Consider the following 26,834-nt stretch of genomic DNA (forward strand, 5'->3'; position numbering starts at 1 on the left):
TGCTATTTCTGGTAATATTAATTCAGTATCGGTTACGAATATATCATCTTCGCTAGCCAAGGCTTCTGATTACGTTACACTCCACGTTCGTGGAGTGTAACGTAATCAGAAGCCTTGGCTAGCGAAGATGCGAATATATATACATAGATATTTTACTTAGATATATAACATTGATATAGATTAAGACCATTCACACACCATGAATAGGATATGAAATTTTATCATGATATTACTATGAATTTAATCTGAAATACAGTTTCATTGTAAGGACCGTATAAGACACACATGGAATACGTTGGTAAAACAGACCTGGGATTTTTTTTGATAATATGATAAATTCTTCATACTTTTAGCGTTAATGAAACCTTTAATGCATGTCGTGAAAAACATAACCATAAGCAAAATAGATATAATTGTAGTCTGTTCAAAACAGTTACCATCCCTTGTGATATTAATTCAACGCAAACATGTTTTAAAATTAAGATTGATCATGTAAAAATTGATCCTGTAAAATAGGTATGAAATAGCAAAGGTAAAAACTTATAAATATATTTGATCTACTTTTAGAAGATGAGATAGGTATGCATTTTGAAGGGAGATAATCCGGATTGGTGCTAAAGATCCCGATGTAGAGACGTATGAATCGAGATTGAAAAGTCTAAAGAATTACGTAGACCATATTCAACTTATTCACTGGTGTATTCAGCACTTTAGTGACTTGCATGTTTTAGGAGAGATAATTCGCCATCGGGATCATAGCTGGGTTGAGTCAGTCTTGATTGAAGATAGAGATGTATTTGATTCCATGCTCTTTATGTCACCTGCTCGTTTGACTTTCACATCCATCGTCATCGGGAGGCCTGAAATGAATTAAATAGAAAGTAATTATTACCTAGTCCTAAAACTTAAATTTAAAATAAATGCATAATATGAATACATTATTTAAAGCAAGAATTATACAGACTATCACTAAAGCGGCCTAAAGTATGAATTATAAAAAAGCGATCCAGTGCAAGCACTTTTTGGGAAATCTGCTTGATCTTAGGTTCGTTGTTGACAGAAGCATCGTTCTGACCTGAAATATTAACTAAGCAAGCTACTTTCCATGATATATTTAATATTTAGCACAGGATGAAGTTTGTGTCAACTATAACTAGTCTATTTATCTATTACACAGTTCTATGTATTTTGTATATAGGACAAATCTTATAGTATGTAGTTTGTATAGTCTTAGCCTAAATAAGGCAGTCTTCCCTACGACAAAAATTCAACCATTAAAACAAACAATCAAACAAAAAACAAACAAAATCAATCCGATAAACAATACAAAAATTACAATGAAACAAAACAATAAAGTTTATAATGGTTTACAAAATAACAATAGGCTGTTGTTAATTTTAATACAATCACAAATGTTACATAATTTACGCTATCATCACCCCGCTAGTGTGAATTCTTCTTTCTATCATTCAAAGTTAAGTATCCATAGCAATCAGAAGAAATTATATTATAGTCCGCTTCTATGATTTGAATAAAACATTCAGCCTTATATAAAAGTGATCAATTTTAGGAAAAAATTATGTTATTGTTATTAGTGTGGTAGATTTCAATATCAATGGTTTTTGTTATGCTTTTCCTGTGACAAGTGTTGCATACGCCGTCGACGATGTATCATCTTTCACTTGATGGGTTATAAAGCTATTCAAATGTTCAAATAATGTCATTATGACGTTAACATGCTGTCATAAGTCTAAAATACTTGTCAGTATTCAAAACATGTAAGACGTTGCAATAAACAATGATAAGATGTTAGTGATGTTTTATGCAACTATCTCATAATATCATATCTAAACAACCATACTGGGTATTTCTAAAGCGACCAGCCCCCTGCTTAAAATAGTAACAGTGAGCTTGACCTTGACCCAAAAACCAGGAAACTCGAACTTATCAGAGGTATAGTCCTTTATCAATGTGTTTAATCAAAACCTCTCTCGGAATGAAGCCGCTAGGGCGCTGACAAACTTTGGCGTTACGTACATATATACATACGTACGGACTGAGAGGTAATATTTCGTCCTCCCAGTTTCTGCGGAAGGGGACTAATAGTATATGATTCTTCACAATTGTATCCTACACCTATTTCTATACAAACATATCATTCAATGAAGACTACATAACAATGATATCTTTTTTTGGTATCTGAAGAGTTAGTTAGGCTATTATAGTATAGATTAACAATTACATGTACTTTGCTCCATTCTTTATGATCAACTACCTACATGTATGTATATATATATATAAATAATTTGTCCATACACCCACTTTTCAAATTCTATACTTAAGATTCCTATCTAAATCAGTATTTTATTCAATAGTTCCACGACGTATATAATAAAAGTATCTCTGCTCATTTGGATTGAATATAACAATAATAACACCTTGTTCAAACATCCCAAATATATGCCGATTAACGCATGTAGTATTTACTACAAAAAGTGGGAAATGAAACTCCCCGTCCTAAGTATTTGGTTACTACATTAATATTTAATATTCACGGTGAGAGTCATGCTTAATGAGAAAAAGAGAAGTTGTAATATATGGTACATTATGAAATGCTTATTTTAATCATCTGACATTTCATATACGAATATCATACCATGAATTAGTGCCATGAATTAAATGTTTGATTTTCATTGTTGATTTTTAAATTCGTTTACGGTGTATCGATGCTTAATATTTTTATTTCATGGAATTTAATATACCTGTCACCTGAACAGGGCACTCGCTGATGAGTTATAAAATACTTTAAAATACAATTATACCTAAGTTTGAGTGAAGTTCAAATTTAGTAGCACTGACCTTTGACTTCTAGCAATAATGCATATATTCGAATTTGTACAAAAAATGCTTAATGCAAACGTTTGGTGAATACAGTCTCTATATTGGTGATGACAAAACATCAGATCAACAGTTTATTTTTATTAAGGACATAGACCTTTGACCTAACAAGTCGATATCCGAACATATCTGTGGTCTCATCAATACGAAACTACATATGAGTTTCATCATAATCTATCAGGAAATATAATCACTCGAGCGATGACAAAGAATGTGACGGAAAACCAAATTTTACCTAACAGCGATCTTACCACCATGACCGATTACACGCCGGATTTCGTCCAATCTATGTCCAGTGTAAATACAGGTTTAAACAAAATCTGTCAAAGATACAGCTCCTTGAGTGATGACAAATATGATGCACAGACGGTCTTGTAATGTATGTAAGTGTTTGGTTATATATCTTAAAACTGAGCTCACATATATTATACATTTTATGAAAGTTCGTCTACAAGTGGAACTAAATTTGTGTATCGAATATCATTGATAGTTAATTTGGGTAAACATGAAAATAATCGAAACTCACTGCATCACTTAACTAAACTAACTTTTTTTTCTATTTTCTACATTGCATATGACATTCTTTCTGAAGAGTAAAAGGTCATCCTAATAACACAACATTCAAAGTTGATCTTTTCGAATATCTTTATTTGATTCTTATTATCACATTTCCTCACTGCTGTCTTTTGTTTTCGGAAGTAATACAACCATATATGTACACCTAAACGAGGAGTTGTTTAAATATTGATAATTTGATCTATGTGACATTGAAAGTGGGGTAATGTAATTTCTGTTATCGAACTAAATTTGTATATCCTAACATACCACTGGTCAAACATTACCACCTTTCGCATGTTCATTCTTGAGATAAACTGTAGATACTTTAATTATTTGACCTTTGTGGAAATTAACGAAGATTAAAATAAAATCCATGAATGTTTCAGACGAAATACTATGACTCTTGATATCTTAGTGTTTTAAGATTTTTACTTTTAATTAATTTCACAAACTTAATAGCCTTTTAATTCAGGACGCTACTTATCCATATTCAGAATATTGTAACGGATTGTAATAAAATCGCATCCACTTTTTGGCCCAGGTGATATAACTCAAAATTGGCCTCATCTATCTCGCGTTGTCAATGTATTAATCATATTCCAAAATTAACTAAACTTTTGGCTTGTTGCCCCAAAAACAACCAAACAAACCTCTTCGTTATAAAAAAAGACAGTATAGAAACACACTGCATACGTAGTAGAAATGTGCAAATACTGACCTATCATCAAACAAAATAAGACCATCATTTTCGGGACTTCTCGTCGCAGGCGAGAGAAAACTCATTTAGTGAACAGTTAGAAGGAATGTTTTGCACTGATTTCTAGTATCTAAATTTGAATCAAATTTTCATTATTAGTATGATATAAAGCGTCGTTATTCTAAATAATACAGACGTACACATGTAATAAGCTGATGATGTTTGAGTAATACTTGTTATTAATGTGTATATAAAGCCAAGTTAGTTGATGGTAAGGCAACGAAACATGTTAAAAATTGTAAAACAGAAATATGCCGTGTTCTTCATGACTTACCTCCCTTTTCCCCTGTGTCGCAGAGGAAAATTGCAATAATTTTCATTTTCAGCCAAAACATATTTAATTATCGAATGTATTTTTAATTATTCACAAAAGAATAATAATGAAAAATATATTCCAAGCGTTATAGCAGCAGCAAATCGTTTTTGCTAAGGTTTATACCTGTGCCATACAGCATTTTAAGTGATACAGTATATACTAAGATGATCATGTATTTGTTTTTATGACTATGAGTTAATTTGATTGATAAGGATATTGACGTCAGAGATAAGCTTAATTCTTGAATTGTACATTTTCTCTTCGGTTTTAAAAAAGTACCGTCATCGGTATCAAATGAAATCTATATTGCAATATATCAATATTTATAAAAAAAAAAAAAAAAAAAAAAGTATTAAAAGTAATACAGACATAGTTTAAATTAGGTTTTGCATCGTATAAAACATTGTAATTATCATTATTCATTATTAGGAGACATATCAAACTCCAGGAAATACTAGTTAACCCCCACATCAGCCCTGAAACCAAATATTAGAACACTAGTACAAGGAGTGTACTGATGCCTTTCAACACTTACAACAAAAACCTTACATTAGATTTGGTATAAAAAGTCTAAGACAAAAATGTTTAAAAATAAAACCAGATTGATTGTTTTCCCACAAATTGTTCTTTTTGACTCCGAGAAGTAATACCTAACCCCTACAACAACCCTCGAACCAATTATTAGAACCCTAGTACAATTATAAAGGAGTTAACTGATGTCTTTAAACACTTGCACCACAATCTTGACATTTTGAAACCAACGCTGACGCCGACGCCGACGCTGACGCCGAGGTAACAACGTAATCTCCCTTTCTCTTCCAGAGTTAAAGACCATCCTTTAAGATATACTTGATAATATAATGAACGAATTTCATGATGATTGCATAGTGTTCAACGGCAATTGAATTAAATAGTAATATTTCCTGTTTATACAATGTGTCCGTACCACCGTCGATGTCATTTATATCAAGTAAAATGCATTTCAAGCATTTAAAACACAAAATATTATGAAAATGAGCCAATATTTTTTTGCAGAGAATCTTTATGAAACGGTGGGTATTTAAGAGCTTGGTTGCCACATCTACAATATTATACAACTGCTATCTTGCTTACCTGCGATTGTTTTGGAGAAGGCAGTCGTTGAACCCTTGATCATAGACCTAAGTGTGTCTCCTTTCTCTTCCCAGCCATGGCCGTATGACTCCACTGGATATGCAGGCTCGCCGTGTTTGGGTATGTCCAAACCTGATAAAGATCCACATCAACATTTAAGGAAGATATTTCGGTGATTCGAACAAGAAATGGTTAGTAAACAAATTGTATTCAACTATAATGGGTTCCACTAAGTTTTTCACAAAGCAAATCTTACAAAAGACGATCGGTTTCATCAATAGAAAGTTGTATGCTTCCAGCCATTTGTCCCTATCAGCCCCTACGAGTCCTAGACAGACGAAACAGCAGTATGATGTAATTGAAGTAATTAATGTATTTACAAATTCTATAAAGAAAAGTATGTTCCAGAAACAGATTGATATGCCTGTTTTCTGATTTCATCCTTTTGATCCAATCATCCCCGCGCCCTGGACGGACAAAACAGCGGCAGGATGCAATTTGAGTCATAATTGGATCAACACTGTTTAAGTTGTATTCCTTCGCTCACATCTAAAGATGCTTAAATAAGATACTCAGCCATTAATTAAGAGTATCAATCATGGAATTTTATTTGAGATAAAGTAACAGATATATATCTAATCAGCTAATGATTGACCGCTCACAGGTTAAGAGGATGGGCCATATGAAAACATTTTCGGTGGAAGTGGCCCCTACATCAGCATTTCATCTTTTCTGACCCGTTACTTCCCTGGTCTTCGATCGCATTCCAAATGATACTGAACGGCATGCCGTCAACATATTTATCTCTATATTAAAATACAATCTAGTATCTAATATCTTTACAATATGCTAGAAATCGGTTGAAATATATTTAGTCTATAATCCACATTTTAAAACAAAGAAAGCAGACTGCAACATCTTTTGAGATAGCAGTCTACGATAAATAAAGTTAGATGGTAAATGTTGAACCTATATATCTATATTTCGTAGTGGTGCATTACGTCATACGAACCTGTGGTCATTTGTTAGATGATGCGTACACCAGAGACACGGGAATAGGACAATCATTTTACATATTTTGTACACAAAGAATTGCGAACTGTCGTTAAATTTTACCTTTGAATTCATATTCAAATGATACTCTCAGGAGGCCTAGTAATTTCAGGATATAAAACATCAACGAGCACAGGATACCGCCCCAAGCAACAATGGCCAATATGCCTACTATCTGCCAGGCAAGGTGCTGGAATCAAACCAAAAAATCATTACAAAAGTGCTCTAATATGTCCTCATTTTGTCTATTTTTCCAAAGTAGGTCTATCACAGAAATATGGCAAAACATCAAAGGTCGCACCTTTGTATTTTCTTGATATGAGCACAACACAATGCAAGATGATACTCAATAAAACTATCAATAGGAAAAGAACAAAGACTTTATATTCCAGATTTATTATCTGCATTAATCTGAAAAAAAACCCAATTCTTCTGTGATCACTGTTACTTGACAACAGACACAATTATGCCAATCGCAATTATTCTCAAATCCAAAAAAATCTTTAACATCGAATGTTTAAAAGTAAAGTTAAAACCTTAGAAAATGTGATGCCACTATACATTTCAATTGACGTCAAACTATATCAATTTATATGACAGTCCACAACATGCAGTCCAAACAAGACATAAATTCTGACCACAATCACGTCAAAACAACGACTTACCAGTCCTGAGCGTGTGTCCCACTGGTACAGGATGCCGAAGTCTGTTGAGAAAAATGCTACCGAGATCACTCCCCAGGTGCCTCCACCGAAATGTACTGAAATTAGAAGAAACATCCATTTGCAAAAGAAATGTAGATTTTTTGTGTTTTTATTCAAATTTGCCCTTCGTAGGATGAAATATGGCATAATTTTCTTCAATAGTAATTGTATTTATAAACAAAGATAAACGCAATAAATCGTCTATGTTGTCCTGTTCCGCACCTCTCCACATTACCACCTAAATTCATATGATATATCAGTAAATTATGCATTACTTAAATAGCCTAGCTACTTGATTTCACCCTCACCTGCAGTTGCATCCAAAGGATCATCGACCTTGAACTTGAATAGCACCAACCAAGTAGTAATCATGTACGCCAACCCACCAATAGCACCAACACACAGAGCTCCGTACGTTTCGATCTGATTGGCTGGTCCGCATACGGCCACCTGACAAAACGAAGGACTAGATGTATACACAAAACGACGCCGATTTGAACAAGAGGTAATATTTGTGATCTAATCTGTGAAGGGTCATGCAAATGTGACGAAAATGAAGTCGGTAGAGCGAGAGCTTCTTAAAGCTCTGTGAGGAATGTACACAAACAAAATGTCTTCAGAAAAATTTGATCTGAAAGAATATTGACATGAAATTAACCTGAATTTGACCTGAAAACATATTTTCCCTGTGTAGTGATATTCCAATATTTGCCCTCGGCGACTTTTTGCGAGGAATTAATTTATGCGACAGATGCAGCATATATAGTGGTAATATCCGTTTACACCTTACCATTCCTGTCAAGGCTCCGTTCAGGGTTGTAAGGAAGCTCCATTTTTTGTCTCCGATAGCCGGAAGTTTATTCATTACAAGCGTTACAATCGCCCCAGAGGATCCGGCCATGACGGTGTTTTTGACAGCAATAGCGACGGCCGCTCCGTCGCCCTCATTAGAGATGGCGCCTTGCGACGACCCGTTAAAAGCGAAGAATCCAAAAAGCAGTATAAATCCACCCAAGGCGGACAACTGAAAGTAAACGTAAACCCTAAAATAATCAGAACATCACAATAAAGTACACCGAATGTTGACATTCGTGGGAATGAATTTGTAAGAGCTATGAGAATAGTATTTTTTTTTAAATAGATCACCAAAAGAAGAAAGTAGTAACCAAATTTGAGTCATTCATATTTAATACTTGGATAACGGTTATTGTTAGCCAGTGGTGAGTCATACTTATTTGATACTTAGAGGACGGTTATTGGTAGATACTGGAAAGTCGCACTTATTTGATACTTGGAGATCAGTTATTAGTAGTTAATATATAAAAACTTAAATGTCACTTTGAATTAAGGTAAAATAGACTGATTGTAGAATAAATATACATGTGCCATATTTTAGAAATAATCAAAAATTAAGGTAATAATATCTTATCATATGGTAAAGTAATTTAAAAGTATTTGGATTTCAATTACAATTACATAATTATTTCTAATGTCATTGATTAAATTACAATTACATGTAATTGAATTTTCCTTAAAAAGTTAAAATGTACACCAATTACATTGGTATTTTGTAATTAATTGCAATTAATTACAAATTACAATTACCCCATCCCTGATACTTGAACGTGCTATTGGTAGTTACTGCTGAGCACTTCTTATTTGATAATCTGAGGACTTATTGGTAGTTTCTGCTGAGCAATGCTTATTTGATACTTTTAGGACTTATGGGTAGTTACTGATGAGCCATGCTTATTTGATACTTGGAGGAGTTATTGGTTAATGCTGAGCACTGCTTATTTGATAATTTGAGGACTTATTGTAGTTACTGTTGAGCCATGCTTATTTGATACTTGGAGGAGTTATTGGTTACTACTGAGTACTGCTTATTTGATAATTTGAGGACTTATTGGTAGTTACTGTTGAGTCATGCTTATTTGACATTTCAAACACATGTCCAACCAATCCAACAGAAAGACTGTACGTGAATGAATACAAAAACAATGCAAGGTTTCATCCATCTGAAATACCTGTGTACTTTACAACTATTGTGACCACAGTAAGCAATAAACAACAAAGGATATAAAGTGGTCAAGCTGGGTCAACGGGGTGTGAAATGACCGCTGTAAAACTGGTTTACAAACAATCATTCGATCGCGATAGCGTCAATTACAGGTATCAAACCTTTTGAACTTTGGTCTCTAACGGGCAAACAAGATATGACCATCAGTCATTTTTTATCAACTGATTAGTTTATTTGTAGTGATCGCCGTACCGGAACGGAGTGACCCTTGATGTCCAGAGGCGCACCAGTATCCTTATCGAATCTTCCTATCCTTGGACCCATTATTTTGGCTCCACAGAAGGCTGCAATTCCACCGAGCATATGCACAACTCCGCTTCCCGCAAAATCCTGTCACAAAATAATGATAATAAAAATAATAAAACTAAACAAGAGGCCCAAGGGCCTTAACGGTCATCTGACTCTAAATTAAAGAACATTATACTATTGTAGTATGTATTCTCTGTAGCAGGTATAGTGGCACTGTTGGCCATGATGGCCATTTTGGAATTTGGATAAACACGAAAAATAGCACTTGATCAAGACTATCTCAGGATCATTTCTGGTAAGTAAGAGCTGAATCCCACTGGTGAAATTTGAAAAAAAGTTTGAAATAGGTGTTGTTCAGGAAAACCATGATTGCGCAATCATGTTACAAAATGGCTGCCGTGGCAGAGGCAAAAAAAATAACAACACTTTGTTGGCTCTGCTTCCTTAACATCCTCACCAATTTCAAGCTCAATCGCACCAGTGGAACTGGAGAAGAAGTTTAAAATGTGTTTTTCAAGATGGTTGCCATGGCGGCCATCTTGGATTTCTGACTGACCCATAAATAACAACACTTGGCCAGGATCATCTAAAGATCATTTCTGGGATGTTAGAGCTGAATCCCCTTGGTGGAATTTGAGAAGAAGTTTCAAATAGTTCAGGAAAACCATGATTGCGCAATCATGTTACAAAATGGCCACCTTAGCTGCCATGTCAAAGTTTTAACGATGCCGAAAAATAACAACACTTTGGTGACTATCTTTCCTTAACATCCTCACCAGTTTCCAGCTCAATTGCACCATTGGAACTGGAGAAAAAGTTTAAAATGTGTTTTTCAAGATGGTTGCCATGGCGGCCATCTTGGATTACTGACTGACCTGAAATATAACAACACTTGGTCAGGACCATCTCAGGATCATTTTTGGTAAGTAAGAACTGAATCCCATCGGCGGAATTTGAGAAGAAGTTTCAAATAGGTGTTGTTCAGAAGAACCATGATTGCGCAATCATGTTACAAAATGGCCGACGTGGCTGCCATGTCAAAGTTTTTACAAAGCCAAAAAATAACAACACTTTGGTGACTATCTTTCCTTAACATCCTCACCAGTTTCCAGCTCAATTGCACCATTGGAACTGGAGAAAAAGTTTAAAAGGTGTTTTTCAAGATGGTTGCCATGGCGGCCATCTTGGATTACTGACTGACCTGAAAAATAACAACTCTTGGTCAGCACCATCTCAGGATCATTTTTGGTAAGTAAGAACTGAATCCCATCGGCGGAATTTGAGAAGAAGTTTCAAATAGGTGTAGTTCAGAAGAACTATGATTGCGCAATCATGTTACAAAATGGCCGAGATGGCTGCCATGTCAAAGTTTTTACAAAGCCAAAAAATAACAACACTTTGTTGACTCTCCCTCCTTAACATCCTCACCAACTTCCAGCTCAATCGCACCAGTGGAACTGGAGAAGAAGTTTAAAATGTGTTTTTCAAGATGGTTGCCATGGCGGCCATCTTGGATTTCTGACTGACCTGAAAAATAACAACACTTGGTCAGGACCATCTCAGGATCATTTTTGGTAAGTAAGAACTGAATCCCACTGGTGGAATTTGAGAAGAAGTTTCAAATAGGTGTTGTTCAGAAGAACCATGATTGCGCAATCATGTTACAAAATGGCCGAGATGGCTGCCATGTCAAAGTTTTTACGAAGCCGAAAAATAACAACACTTTGTTGGCTCTCCCTCCTTAACATCCTCAACAATTTCCAACTCAATGGCACCAGTGGAACTGGAGAAGAAGTTTAAAATGTGTTTTTCAAGATGGTTGCCATGGCGGCCATCTTGAATATCTGACCGACCTGAAAAACAACAACACTTGGTCGAGATCATCTCAGGATCATTTCAGGCAAGTTTCAGCTCAATAGCACTGGTGGAACTCGAGAAGAAGTTTCAAATGTGTTTTCAAAATGGCGGCTGTGGCGGCCATCTTGGATTTCAGACTGACCCGAAAAATAACAACACTTGGTCGGGACCATCCCAGCATCATTTCAGGCAAGTTTCAGTTCAATCCCACTGGTGGAACTTGAGAAAAAGTTTGAAATGTGAAAAGTTTAAGCACGGCGGACGGCGGACGGCGCACGACGACGGACGAAACATGATGACTATAGGTCATCCTGACCCTTCGGGTCAGATGACCTAAAAATAATAAAAATAAAAATAATGATGAATAAAAAGATTAATCAATCAACGGATATGTACATTCCTCAATTGCTCACTACATAAACATTTTGCTATGCAAATGCCTACATATTGCGACAGGAAAGCAGAACCAGTTTGATACAATTCTGACGATTCTCAAGTTAATGAGAGTGATATGATCCATAAAGATTATTAAAGCGAACGAAAAAATGAGATGCAAGATGAATCGAATGCCACAAATTCCGAACTTGGAAGCGTTTTTAATTACTGCCGAACACTGCTTATTTGATAATTTGAGGACTTATCTTAGCTAAAGCTCGTGCCTTTTGTAATCAAAAACAAAAACATTTACTCGAGTGCCATATCCAACAACCACTCGTTGTGTAACCTCTGTTTATTTGTGTTTAAACGAATGAGTTTCAGTGAATTATGTTGGTATGGGTGTGTTCAAATGCGTGGATGAATCAGATTTAGGAAATAAGTTGTGGTTTAAGGTTGATCTTTAAATTCTATTGAAGTGTAAGTGGGTTACTGTACAATTATTTTGAGGTTGAGGAAAATCGTAGGAATCATTAAGTACAGTGCAAAACTTTTTTCATCCGGTACATTTTGTTTGAATCACACACGTTTCAAAAAGGTTTACAGTGTTTTGAAGCTATTAAGAATACTTTTGAAGCATAGTCTACTTACATTATATGAGACCTCTATCGTTGTCTCATTGTCGACGGTATACGTAAAGCCCTTCAGTAGCCAGCCCTCACTCGACCACGCCCAGTGAGAAAGTACGGGATATATGAAACCTGAAATTTTATTATCCGAAGTATACATATCAGATTATTAACATACAACAACATTGGCCAACACGTAGTTTTTGACGATTTATGGTAAAGATAGATAGCACGCGTTATGACGCTACTCACAAAAGGCTTTCAAAACATACAAATTTGTTACTTTTTTATGTACGTGAGAAAAATGAACAGACTGGTTTGTACAATGGACAAGTGTAGCTCAACACTCGTGTAAGAGTTTGGATGTCCAACATAGAGAGATATACCTGTCAACGGCACAGACCGATATAAGACTCCATTATTCTCTTACCCTGGACAGGGATATCCACAATTTTACCCGTGTGAGATTTTCTTATCGCACCCTAGGGTTGAGACAAGCTACACGTGTTCTTTGCACGTTTTCAACAATTGCATGTCATCACGTCATCAACACCATGACGTCACGACGACACATCTGACGTGATATTGCCATACATTGGCGTTTGCATTAAACAATTTGGTAATGATATTTGAGGCAATGTATATAACTCATACGCAAGAAAGCAAGCAATGGCTATGATGCCATACGAACCTGTGATGAGGGAACTGTATACGAGATATGCCACGAAGTCACACCTCTCAGCCACAGCCCCAGACACTATGGTGGCGGCAGTGGCCGCGAACACGAAGTGGAAAAACCAATAGGCGTACATAGTTTCCTCTAGATTGCTATGGGCGAAGTTCTCTGTCCCTATAAACGCATTCCCTCCACCGAACGCAAATGCATACCCGAACAGCCAATAGAAAAATCCAGAAATAACTGCAATTAAAAGGTGATTAGTTGATTAGTTCCAACTTTGTAAAGCTAACGTTTAAACGTTATTTTCGATACTAACTTTGCATATAATCTTTTGGGAATAGAAACTGGCATAAGTCGAAATGATGCCTAAAATGATAGATAATGTTTTGGCTATGTGAAACTCAGATTGAAGATGGATTTCACTTTCTATATAGATGTCATTGACAATCAGCATTAAGGAAGAAATTTATCAACAAACATTATTGGTATAAACCATTTGTCTTTGAAGTTTTAGATTTACTGAATACTTAGTACTGTAAGATAATTGAATAGATTATGAAAATATATTATAGAGAACAATGTAACATTACAATAATGAATTGTAAGCACTGATATTTCATCTATTTAATGTTGGTCTGTTTACTCATTTAATCTTATAGTGTATAGTTACATGTAATATTATTTTTCTTTTACTTACAGGAATCAAGCAGATTTTTGATGAGGATGTTTGTTGTGTTCTTGCTTCGAACAGATCCAGCTTCCAATAGGGCAAACCCACACTGCATCACTGTAACAAAGGTCAAGGTCGATACCATTTTAGAAATGTAATATTACTTAAGCAAATGTCACAGCGAATAGTTTACACATACAACAAGATAATTGAAAACCTAAGCTAAAAGGTAAGTAATCATTATCATGATGTGAACGCCATATAGTCAAGACAGGTAACAAAAAAAAAGGTCAACAAAAAATCAGGCAAGTGCCATAACTGCTTCAGTTCAGCATCAAAGTAAATGGGTGAGTAACAATAAATTCGTCACAACAGCTAGGAGAAGCATTCATGCAATTGGATTTAGGACATTGCCATGAGAGTTTCGACAACTATAGGATTAACATCATGTCATATGAAGCTCGAGTTTTCATCATCATGCAAAAGTCCGACTCCAATCACATGCCAAAATATCATAAGTTCAAGATAAGCAAACGAAACATTAAGTCGACAAAAAGCGTGTAACGCTGGCCGGCAAAACATTTTCATATTGAAGATAATGAGGCTTTTCCAGTTTTGGATTGGTAAAATCTCATCAGGCGTTAATTAATTATTTTTCAGTATATTTACATAATTTTACTTTTTTGAATGACAGTCTAATACTCTCTTCATTACGTCACTTAAACTAATACAGTACTATCAGTCGAATGATATGTTTATGGACTAACGATCACATTGACTTGGTATCGGTTAATGTTTCTTTCTACTAATCATAAGTTCACATATCCACCTCTTAAAAAGTCAAAAATTGATTATTCTGCGCGTCTGAAATAGATACCACTAAAGTGTTAGTTACAAATTTCAAATCATTTTCATCTACTATATTCTTAACATGGACAATATAACACTAGATTTGCATTCTATAATCTCTCCATTTCAATATCTACCACCCAACCCTGCTATAAGAAGACTGACTTATGCACTGAAAATCGTGAGTAGCATAACAGAACAATGCTATCTGAAAACTATTACGCGTCGCATATTATGTTGGGGGCCAGCTAGTTCTGTCTGTTAAAATACTCGGCGTCAAATACAAATCAGCGTGCACTATAAATAACATATCGTCCATACAATGGTAATATGATCTTTTCAGTATGAGAAGGTATCAAATATATAGTGAATGGCACATATGTTAAGTTGTATCATATGCAATAAAAAGATTAACATGAGAAAATGTCATATTTATATCTCACAGCGTGTTAGTATGTTGAGGGCATTTATAGAAATAGGTATAAATTTATTTTCATTTTGTATCCACGGAGAAAAATATTTATTTTTGCAAAGTTAAAACGAATTACCAAGAGAAGATGATTATATCCTAAAATGAAATTTGATATTGATTGTTAGTTTGTTTTGTTGTGTGTATCAATATTTCAGTTCGAAATTCCATTTAACATTTGATTATTTTATATAACTATGGCACCATAATATTGAATTACTGTTTCAATAAAAAAAGAAATTCATTTCTCAGTCGGTTGGAGCGTAATCGCAGATGAAGGCCCGAGGTGCGAGGTTCCATGCTCTCTATCCGAGTCAGTTTCTGTTTCTCGGGAAGTTGAGAAACGGGGTCGGTCTTTCCTCTCAGGTTTTTGTCTATGGGCAAGAAACTTTTACACTATAGCTCCGGGTGGCATGAGACGGGTCTCCCGTTGGGTGTTAAGTGAGGTAGTTACCAACTACTACAAGGAGATCCCGCCTCAAAGTGACACTGATTGTTACCGAGCGATAAACCAGCAAATAAACAAACTCTTTTTATGCAACGAAAGTTTCAATAGCATTGGCAGATATTCAAAAAACCAATTTCCCAGCTTAGTTATATTACAGTATAAGACACCAGTAATAGGTTTGATAACGAACTATGACCTCACGGAATTGCAATAATTCAGGAAAATAATTAGAGCACACCAAACATATTTACAATATAAATATAAACAGACATTAAGTTGGATGCTGATGTTGCGTCACACTACCTCAGAATTCTTTTCTTACAATTTTAACTACATGTTATAAACGCGGTGATGAATGGCGGAGGTGAAAAATAAGTCAAATTCAGGTAAAATGAGATTCGGGATAAACATAGATTTCATGAAACATGATAGTCTGATGACGTCAGAACGGATCATGACGATAGAGTTCCCATAGTGATCTCTTGTCGTCGAACAATTGCTGGTGCAGGGCCGATTACTATACATTGTCAACAGCTTTTTACAAGACATATTAGATTTTTTTTGTCTTTTTATAGACCAGGAGGCATAAACTGATATAAACCTCATATTTTTAAAAGTTTAGATTCCATTTCAGATTTTCAGAATTTATATGACCTTGAATTAAAATGAGAACTTTATAAATATATGAAAAATGGGCAAATATGATAAATTATATGAATTACAATAAATTATCCGGTAATACCATTTTGAATTGTTTCAGAATTTACCTATTTTCAAGTAGGAAGACACAAAGCTTTCACTTCTTGTTGACGTCATGTTCATCCATCGTTAAAAGGAGGGGACCGGGGTGGAGGGTTGGCGTGGCGGGGATGGGGGTGAGGAGGAAGGGGAGGGGGTATTGTATGAAGGTTGCAAACGTCCAAAAACATGTATTAAAATCTAGCAAAAATATAAAAGAATAATATATACATATTAACAGCGAATAATAGGTTCTTACATTTCCTAACTCATCATAATGCGTTATCCACAAATATACCTTTACATATTCCTAACGTAAAGAATTTCCTGATGACAGTGTGAATCAAGCTGTTATACTACAGTGTCATATGTGCTGATATCTTGTAAGGGATATCTACGATAGTTTTTACCTCTTTGTGGATAGCTCGAAAAGAAAGTATCCACGAAAATTGATATATATTTTTTTGCATATGCATAAGCTATGAAGGTGTGTTAATTTTTGGCTTTGTAATTTATGATGAAAAACACATCTTTCTTCAAAAAGCACATCTTTCATAAAAAACACACATCTTTCTTCAAAAAACACATCTTTCATAAAAAAAAACCCCACATCTTTCTTCAAAAAAACACATCCTTCTTAGAAAAAAACCATATCTTTCTTCAATCGATGGAAACTAATATCTGTAGTTCATGAGTACGACGACATTTCTCAGAACTTCCGAAAATATCTATATCTGTCTAACCATAGGTATGTAACATTGTTTGGTAAAGTGGACATATTACAGATATTTATGACATTACGATAATGAAACATATATTGTGTCTGCATAAATTAAATAAATTAAAACATTTGATCTCTATTTCGTTATATGCATATCGTTATACACGTTAAACTATTTATATGTAATCCTTCAAATTCATAACATGTAACATATTTCTGAGGACATATTTTGACTTCATACCACCTAAGATTTTGTTTGTCCTGTTTTATCTTATAAAATAAATATGATATTACTCTCGTGTTAAACAAATTATCTTATTATTTATATCGGTCACTGAAACAGCCATCACCGTCACACAGACAAAAGGGTTGCGTGCAGCCACCAACCATATACAGACATGATATTGTCGGAGTCAACAACCATTTTATCCTTCGTCTCTCTAGGGTCATCTTTCGTAATAAGATGCCATCACGGTAATATGTGCAATAAAATCTACACAACAACAAATCATTGTTAATGTTTACTTTGACACGACATTACACAATTATAGTTTGACAGGAATGCGCCATAATCTAAGGTTTGTTTTTCATATCAACGCCTGTAGTACCTGGGCTACAAATAGAGGCCAACGGGGCCTGTATAACTCACTTACTTTAGTTTAGATATCATAGTTAGTATTCTAACAGTAGTATATAAGGGTTTTACTTATTTTGCATTATGGCAGCAAACACTAATCTTTCTGCATATAGCACAATACATGCTTGCCTTTGTGATGCTTGTTAGTAAGTTTTTTTGAAATATCATGAACTTGACCCGAACAATGGATTTATTAAATAACAATTGCTTTCGATCAATGACATTGTCCCCAACCACACATGGAAGACATCATCTATTCATGTCACCAGGTTCATTATTTTTCACAAATGACACTAGCATATTACGTCATCTATTGACACTTAAACTATAACAATAGTGTTATCAATGGTGTTATCACTATAGTGTTATCAATGGTGTTATGACTATAGTGTTATCAATGGTGTTATTACAATAGTGTTATCAATGGTGTTATCACTATAGTGTTATCAATGGTGTTATCACTATAGTGTTACCAATGGTGTTATTACAATAGTGTTATCAATGGTGTTATTACAATAGTGTTATCAATGGTGTTATCACAATAGTGTTATCAATGGTGTTATCACTATAGTGTTACCAATGGTGTTATCACAATAGTGTTATCAATGGTGTTATCACTATAGTGTTACCAATGGTGTTATCACAATAGTGTTATCAATGGTGTTATTACAATAGTGTTACCAATGGTGTTATCACTATAGTGTTATCAATGGTGTTATCACTATAGTGTTACCAATGGTGTTATTACAATAGTGTTATCAATGGTGTTATGACTATAGTGTTATCAATGGTGTTATTACAATAGTGTTATCAATGGTGTTATCACAATAGTGTTATCAATGGTGTTATCACCATAGTGTTATCAATGGTGTAATTACTATAGTGTTATCAATGGTGTTATCACTATAGTGTTATCAATGGTGTTATGACTAAGTGTTATCAATGGTGTTATGACTATAGTGTTATCAATGGTGTTATTACAATAGTGTTATCAATGGTGTTATTACTATAGTGTTATCAATGGTGTTATCACTATAGTGTTACCAATGGTTTTATCACTATAGTGTTACCAATGGTGTTATTACAATAGTGTTATCAATGGTGTTATCACTATAGTGTTATCAATGGTGTTATCACCATAGTGTTATCAATGGTGTAATTACAATAGGGTTATCAATGATGTTATCACTATAGTGTTATCAATGGTGTTATCACTATAGTGTTATCAATGGTGTTATCAATGGTGTTATCAATGGTTTTATCACCATAGTGTTATCAATGGTGTAATTACTAGTGTTATCAATGGTGTTATTATTATAGTGTTATCAATGGTGTTATCACTATAGTGTTATCAATGGTGTTATTACTATAGTGTTATCAATGGTGTTATTACAATAGTGTTATCAATGGTGTTATTACAATAGTGTTATCAATGGTGTTATTACTATAGTGTTATCAATGGTGTTATTACAATAGTGTTATCAATGGTGTTATTACAATAGTGTTATCAATGGTGTTATTACTATAGTGTTATCAATGGTGTTATCACTATAGTGTTATCAATGGTGTTATTACAATAGTGTTATCAATGGTGTTATTACAATAGTGTTATCAATGGTGTTATTACAATAGTGTTATCAATGGTGTTATTACTATAGTGTTATCACTATAGTGTTATCAATGGTGTTATCACTATAGTGTTATCAATGGTGTTATCACAATAGCATGCTCTCAATTATGTTATTACAATGATGTTATCACAATGTTATCACAACAGTGTATCACAACAGTGTATCACAACAGTGTATCACAATAGTGTTATCACAATGTTATCACAACAGTGTATCACAACAGTGTATCACAATAGTGTTATCACAATAGTGTATCACAACAGTGTATCACAATAATGTTATCACAACAGTGTATCACAACAGTGTATCACAACAGTGTATCACAACAGTGTATCACAATAGTGTTATCACAATAGTGTATCACAACAGTGTATCACAACAGTGTATCACAATAATGTTATCACAACAGTGTATCACAACAGTGTATCACAACAGTGTATCACAATAATGTTATCACAACAGTGTATCACAACAGTGTATCACAACAGTGTATCACAATAATGTTATCACAACAGTGTATCACAATAATGTTATCACAACAGTGTATCACAACAGTGTATCACAATAATGTTATCACAACAGTGTATCACAATAATGTTATCACAACAGTGTATCACAACAGTGTATCACAATAATGTTATCACAATAATGTTATCACAACAGTGTATCACAACAGTGTATCACAACAGTGTATCACAATAGAATGACCACAAGAAGGTTATCACCATAGAATGATAACAATGCTGTTATTACAATGATGTCATCATAATGTTATCACAATAGTGAGGGACCTCGTTTACTGCCTGAGACCGGCCTAAGCTCTTGTTATTATAGATATTGTATGAAATTCAGATACATATCAAGTGTGTGATAAACAATTAACTTTAAGCTAGGTCATTCACTGTAACAAGATCTGTCCTGAGCCAATTTAGATAAAAAAAAATATCACCTACATGAATATCCATCATAGCCAAATATAGTGTTTAAAACAGATAGATCATTGTTATTATTCTTGATTAACCGTGTAATACTCGGGCTATTTTCCCCTACAGAGCCCTTCCTCTCGATTTCAACAGATCATATCCAATATTCCTTGTACAACAACGCCCAAAATTTTATTCACTTACACGTTTGGCTATTACTTTTCAGTCGTAGCATTTTAAAGGGTAAGTTGACACGTCCACTATTTTATGGTCCTTTGACCAGGCGAGCCCGTATAAACTCTAATAAACATTACTTCCTTCCTATAGGAGAATGGATGACCAATTTTACGATCGAGATAAAAAAAAATTCATGATGCTTCCACCCTAAAGAATATATGAATATTAGATTTCTGAGTCTGAAAAAAAGTTAAACATATTGGTCTATTTTCAGTTTTTGGTCTCTCTCAAATATATTGAGGGACTAGACCCCTTGTTTTACGAGGATGCTTTCTTTCACCACAGAAGATCCAAGCCTGGAAGAAATATTCTCATCGGTTCCTAGTATTGTTTACATCAAGACATTCATAATTTTTGTTGTATAGGTTTTTTTTAAATTTCTAATTGATAGAATTCAACTGCAAGAAAAGTCTAGGAGAGCCATTGCCTTTGTCCGCATGGAGAGGATGGGAATTTCCCTTTAGCCTAACAGAAGGATGTCCGCTTAGAAAGTGAGAGGTTGAGTTCGAGATTCGAGACTCAGCACAGACAGGATACTTCTCACAACTTCCCCCCATTGTACTGACACTATTTTGTTTGTGGGTATGTTTATTACGGGTCGACCAGATTTTTACCTGACATCGATGATCAAAATAAAATAAATACGGAATAGGACACATATATCTACACCTGGGCAATTGTTAGGACGAGTTCATCTAAATGATCATGATTATTTGTTTACAATACTTCAACCTGCGGCTACAATAGCTATCAGCAATATTTCCTTGACCCCAGAGGAGATCTGCTGACCAGTGAGAGAAGGTTTGATGTTGATTTGATCACTATTTGTTTGTGTATTGCATTTACAATTGTCTTGTGAATTCTGCCTGGAGTCATGGTACATTAACAGGTATATACTACTTTCTTTTGACGGTAAGAACACAATGATACACCAGTTTAATGGCGAACAGCCTTTAACAGTTAGAAAACAATAGAAAAATAATAGGCATATAGAAATCTAATCTTCGCCGACATACCTCAGGGGATATGTTACTTACTGTTAACGTGAAAATTTACGCGAGTGTGAAATCTTAAAACGCGACAGGTTATACTGACTGGCTATCAACTGGTTACCCTAGGTTACTCTAACGGAATTCCTCTTGTGTTTTGTTTCGGGAAAGTTTTCATCTCCATTTTGAACAGCACACTTAATAAATGTATCTTATTGCAAATGTTTTAGCTGAGGTCAGAAATGGTTTATCGACAGAAGACAATATTTTTGCGTTTTTATCATCAGAAAACAAAATACCCGGTGCTTTTGTTGATTTTATATATTGTGTGACTTTGTGTTGAGAAATGTGTTATAGGTCAAATTATTGATTATTAACATATCTGGTAAAACATAAGCACACATTCTTGTGAAAGAAAAGTTATTTGACATGTTTACATCACATGGTTTAAAACAGGGAGAAAAGTATTCCCTTTTATTCTGCATATCTCAATGGCATTGAATCTTTTTTCAGTGTGATAAACTTCCTTGTATTGGAAATCTAAGTGAGGAACACTAAGAAAATTTTGACATTTTTGAATAGTATTTTTTTTTTTCAAAAAGAGAAACTAAAGGTTATACTTAACTCGGAGTTTACACTATATGGAGAAGAGATTAAAATGTAGGATACATGTTCTTTTCTTAAGAAAGAAACTGTTTTATTATAATGGAGAGTTTGTAAACACTCCATGCAGCTAGCTCACCAAGAAGTAAGACTGAGATCTTCTATGGATAGTAAATCTGACCATGACACCCTATAACACGAACTCTCTTGGAGGATTCTCATACTTGGCCAATTCATGAAATTCGATCAAAATCCATTTAAAAATGAAAAGTGACCAGAGTTGCGACACCCACGTACGAACATAACGCTCTATCCTATCAGTAAACTGGTATGTGTATACAAGAACAATCGAGAATGTCGTCAGGTTTGTAAGGGAATGCTGAATGGGAGGGGGAAAGACAGCATATCAGCATGACAATAGTATCACAACGCGACTTTTGATTAATAAGCAGTCGTTTAAATGGAAATGTTGATGCTTGACAGGCTGACGGACGGACAAACGACGAACGCCGCACAATGGCCTAGCTCACTTGCCCTTCGTCAGAAAGTGAGCTAAAAATGCTTCAAATGTGTCGACCAGCTTTCAGATATTATACAGTAGCTATCATTATAGACAATAAGGACTTCATGATTGTCATTCACCCGAGGTCATGCTAAAGCACCAATTATGTTTCTTCATTACAGGGACATCTCTGGAGGGACATGGGCCGACTGAGATAACCTATAGCTGTTATTGTCACGTACGTCAATACATTACAGGAAGTTTTCATTCGAAACAACTGATCAACATTAATCACAGTTTCAGCTACTCGGCGATCAATATTTGTAAGCATTTGTACAACACATATCATTTACAGTTGAAATCATTATCAGTTATTTATCAATAGTGTCCGTCTGTAATCTGCTGTACCATATCATATATGTATGGCGATTAGCTAGACAGAAAAAGTAGAACTTATTACATAAACATGCGGTTATCAGATTTCTAGAAAAGATGTTGTTTCATTAAGTCATTATCAATTAATCGCGGCATCAGTATTTTGCATCATCATCATCATCATCATCATCATCATCATCATCATCATCATCATCGTCGTCGTCGTCGTCGTCGTCACTCGTCAAAGACAATCATCATCGTCGTCACTTGTCAAAGGCAATCATCATCGTCGTCACTTGTCAAAGGCAATCATCATCGTCGTCACTTGTCAAAGGCAATTATCATCGTCGTCGTCATCGTCGTCACTCGTCAAAGGCAATCATCCTCATCATCCTCATCCTCGTCGTCCTCGTCGTCGTCGATAACGACATTAGTAACATTGATTCAGTTATTGTTCTTCCCAAATGAAAGCAAGTAAACAATAGAAGTTACTACAAGAGAAATTGTAAGATCTGTACAGTACATACAAGAAATTTACATATGATCGTAAAGGTAAACAATATTTAGATATATTCCGTGAATGTATAATAATCGGGTAATCATTTACAAAAAAATGGGTTTGGCGAGAGTGATATTTATGTAATTGCTTGGAAAATGAGTCTGAATTGTAATTACTACCATATCTAGTGGCTATCACGTGATATTTCATGTTTATAATTAAACATCAAAGGATACCGCCACAGGTGATATGTGTAATATCACTCAGACAGACAGAACTTTTATTCCGACAAACTTTGGGCATCACAACACATAGAAGGTTTGTAGTACTACAAATACATATAACAAAGGATTTCAACAAACAATAACAAATAGATAAGAAATAGGGCTATCTACATAAAAACGAAATATTCCAACGCAAAATCTTTAAAATGATATAAAAATACGTGGAGGAAAAAGTACAGTAAAACATAACCAGGTGGTCCGGAAGGTTTTTTTTTTGTTTTTGTTTTTTTTTGTTTAACGTCCTATCAACATCTAAGGTCATTTAAGGACGGCTTCACGTGCTGGCGATATGCATGCGTGGGGTGAGTGCGCATGTGTGTTTTGGGAGGCTGCGGTATGTTCGTGTTAAGTCTCCTTGTGATAGTCCAGAACTTTTGCCGATTTATAGTGTTACCTCACTGAAGCATACCGCCTTAGACTACGAACAGGACATCCCACCCGGTCACATTATACTGACAATTGGCGAACCAGTCGTCCCACTCCTAATATGCTGAGCGCTAAGCAGGAGTAGCAACTACCATATTGAAGACTCTGGTATATCTCGGCCCAAAGCCTTCCCCACAGGGGCGAACGCTCAATTAAAGGCCAAAAAAGGGGGCATTGTCAAGGGAGAAATTAGGAAGAAGAAAGTTTATAAGAAAAATTGGAAATATAAGATCCAAAATTTAATCGCCTCTTACGATCATGCAATGGGGACAGCAGGTACAATTCTTACGCCCTACCTGCAGGGCAGGGTAAGCGTCTTCGACTTATCAGATATCAGATCCAATTTCATCAGCAATGATTGGAAGCACGTAGTGCCTGTTCAGCATCAAATGATGCAATAATTCCAGCAATATGATACGATGCCCTGTACAATTCCTCATTGTCCTTCTGAGAACATCGACATGACTTTGTCACATTCTCATAATGAGAACTAGGATGGCGACAATGGAACCAGACATATCAACAAGCATCGAACACGGCATTCTTCATATCGCATAACGAAATATAATATTTCAAATGATGCTATGATGGCGACAATAAAATTTTCCGTAACCTTCATCAACCTGAATCTCTCGAAACCTTGACAATGTGTTCATATTGTTTTCTGAAGTTCGCTAACTGAGGATATACTTGGCATCCAGTTTACTGTTTTACATAGAGATAATGCGTGTGTCTAGCTAATTGAAATTAGACCTGCAATTCCGCTTCACTACCATAAACTGCTCGTCTTGTAGTCTATCGTGGAGTAGCGGAAATTACAAGTCTAATTTTAATCAGATTGGGCGTGTCACCCCCCCCCCCCCCCCCCCCCCCCCTCCCCCCCAGAAGAAATTATATGAGATATTGAAGACATGCCATGCTAATCCCGGGCCATAGAATGTTTTTCGTAACGTGATTGACGTGGCTGTTGTAAAAAAAAAACAAGTTTTAAACATAAAATACGCTGGTATTGTGTTGGTCCATTGCCCTTTAAATGTACACGGGTAACTTTCCTGTGTCGAATGTGAGGCTATGTTCTAGTGTACCTCGTGCACAAGGACGTTGATGTCCTGTCCCTTCTAATACTAGCACGTGATCACTGAATGGGGACACGGTGTTCTGTACATGGCCGAGGAACCAAGCTCCACAAATTACTCAATAACCCATCGACTAAGATCACTCATGCGTGCATGTGTAAGTATGTAAGGTGACTAGATCCACAACCGAGCATCGCTTAATTTTTTGTTGTCAAAGCAATTATTTTGTTTTGGGGTAGACAAGCATTGGCAAATGTATATCATATAATGACAAAATGTACACCACATATTGACACATGTACACCACATATTGACAAAATGTACATCACATGTTGACACATGTACATCACATACTGACAAAATGTATATCACATATTGACAAAATGTACACCACATACTGACACGTGTACACCACATATTGACAAAATGTACATCACATATTGACACATGTACATCACACACTGACAAAATGTACATCACATATTGACAAAATGTACATCACATACTGACAAAATGTATATCATAGAACGACAAATTTACATCATATACTGACCATTGTAAATCATGCAATGACAAATGTAATCATATAATGACAAATGTACATCATATATTGACAAATTTACATTATATAACGACACATTTACATTATATAACGACAAATTTACATTATATAACGACAAATTTACATGATATAACGACAAATTTACGTAACATAAAGACAAATGTACATTTTTTAATGACAAATGTACATCATATAATGACAATTTTACATAACATAAAGACAAATGTACATTTTTTAATGACAAATGTACATCATATAATGACAATTTTACATTATATAACGACAAATGTACATTATATAATGACAATTTTACATAATATAAAGACAAATGTACATTTTTTAATGACAAATGTACATCATATAATGACAATTTTACATTATATAACGACAAATGTACATCATATAATGACAATTTTACATAACATAAAGACAAATGTACATTTTTTAATGACAAATGTACATCATATAATGACAATTTTACATTATATAACGACAAATGTACATCATATAATGACAATTTTACATTATATAACGACACATTTACATTATATAATGACAATTTTACATAACATAAAGACAAATGTACATTTTTTAATGACAAATGTACATCATATAATGACAATTTTACATTATATAACGACAAATGTACAGCATATAATGACAATTTTACATTATATAACGACACATTTACATTATATAATGACAATTTTACATAACATAAAGACAAATGTACATTTTTTAATGACAAATGTACATCATATAATGACAATTTTACATTATATAACGACAGATGTACATCATATAATGACAATTTTACATTATATAACGACACATTTACATTATATAATGACAATTTTACATAACATAAAGACAAATGTACATTTTTTAATGACAAATGTACATCATATAATGACAATTTTACATTAT

At 34.6% G+C, this 26,834-nt stretch overlaps 1 protein-coding gene across 2 annotated transcripts in view; it reads right to left on the bottom strand.

Moving 5' to 3' along the window:
• Nucleotides 1-224: 224 nt before the first annotated feature.
• LOC117336281 (putative ammonium transporter 1) overlaps nt 225-26,834 on the bottom strand; it is a 33,464-nt gene continuing 6,854 nt past the window's right edge. Inside the window, exons 2-12 of one of the 2 annotated variants that reach the window (XM_033896762.1) lie at nt 13,966-14,055; nt 13,281-13,508; nt 12,612-12,721; nt 9,672-9,809; nt 8,190-8,423; nt 7,708-7,849; nt 7,361-7,455; nt 6,759-6,885; nt 5,643-5,774; nt 4,488-4,499; nt 225-860 (exon numbers count right to left, since the gene is read on the bottom strand). In XM_033896762.1, the coding sequence (XP_033752653.1) occupies nt 754-860; nt 4,488-4,499; nt 5,643-5,774; nt 6,759-6,885; nt 7,361-7,455; nt 7,708-7,849; nt 8,190-8,423; nt 9,672-9,809; nt 12,612-12,721; nt 13,281-13,508; nt 13,966-14,055 (1,415 nt within the window). In that variant the 3' untranslated portion in view covers nt 225-753. The remainder of the gene's footprint in view (nt 861-4,487; nt 4,500-5,642; nt 5,775-6,758; nt 6,886-7,360; nt 7,456-7,707; nt 7,850-8,189; nt 8,424-9,671; nt 9,810-12,611; nt 12,722-13,280; nt 13,509-13,965; nt 14,056-26,834) is intronic. The other variant, XM_033896763.1, reaches the window with a different exon arrangement.

This window comes from Pecten maximus, chromosome 10 (genome assembly GCF_902652985.1).
Source record: "Pecten maximus chromosome 10, xPecMax1.1, whole genome shotgun sequence".
In the NCBI taxonomy this organism is placed as follows: Eukaryota; Metazoa; Mollusca; class Bivalvia; order Pectinida; family Pectinidae; genus Pecten; species Pecten maximus.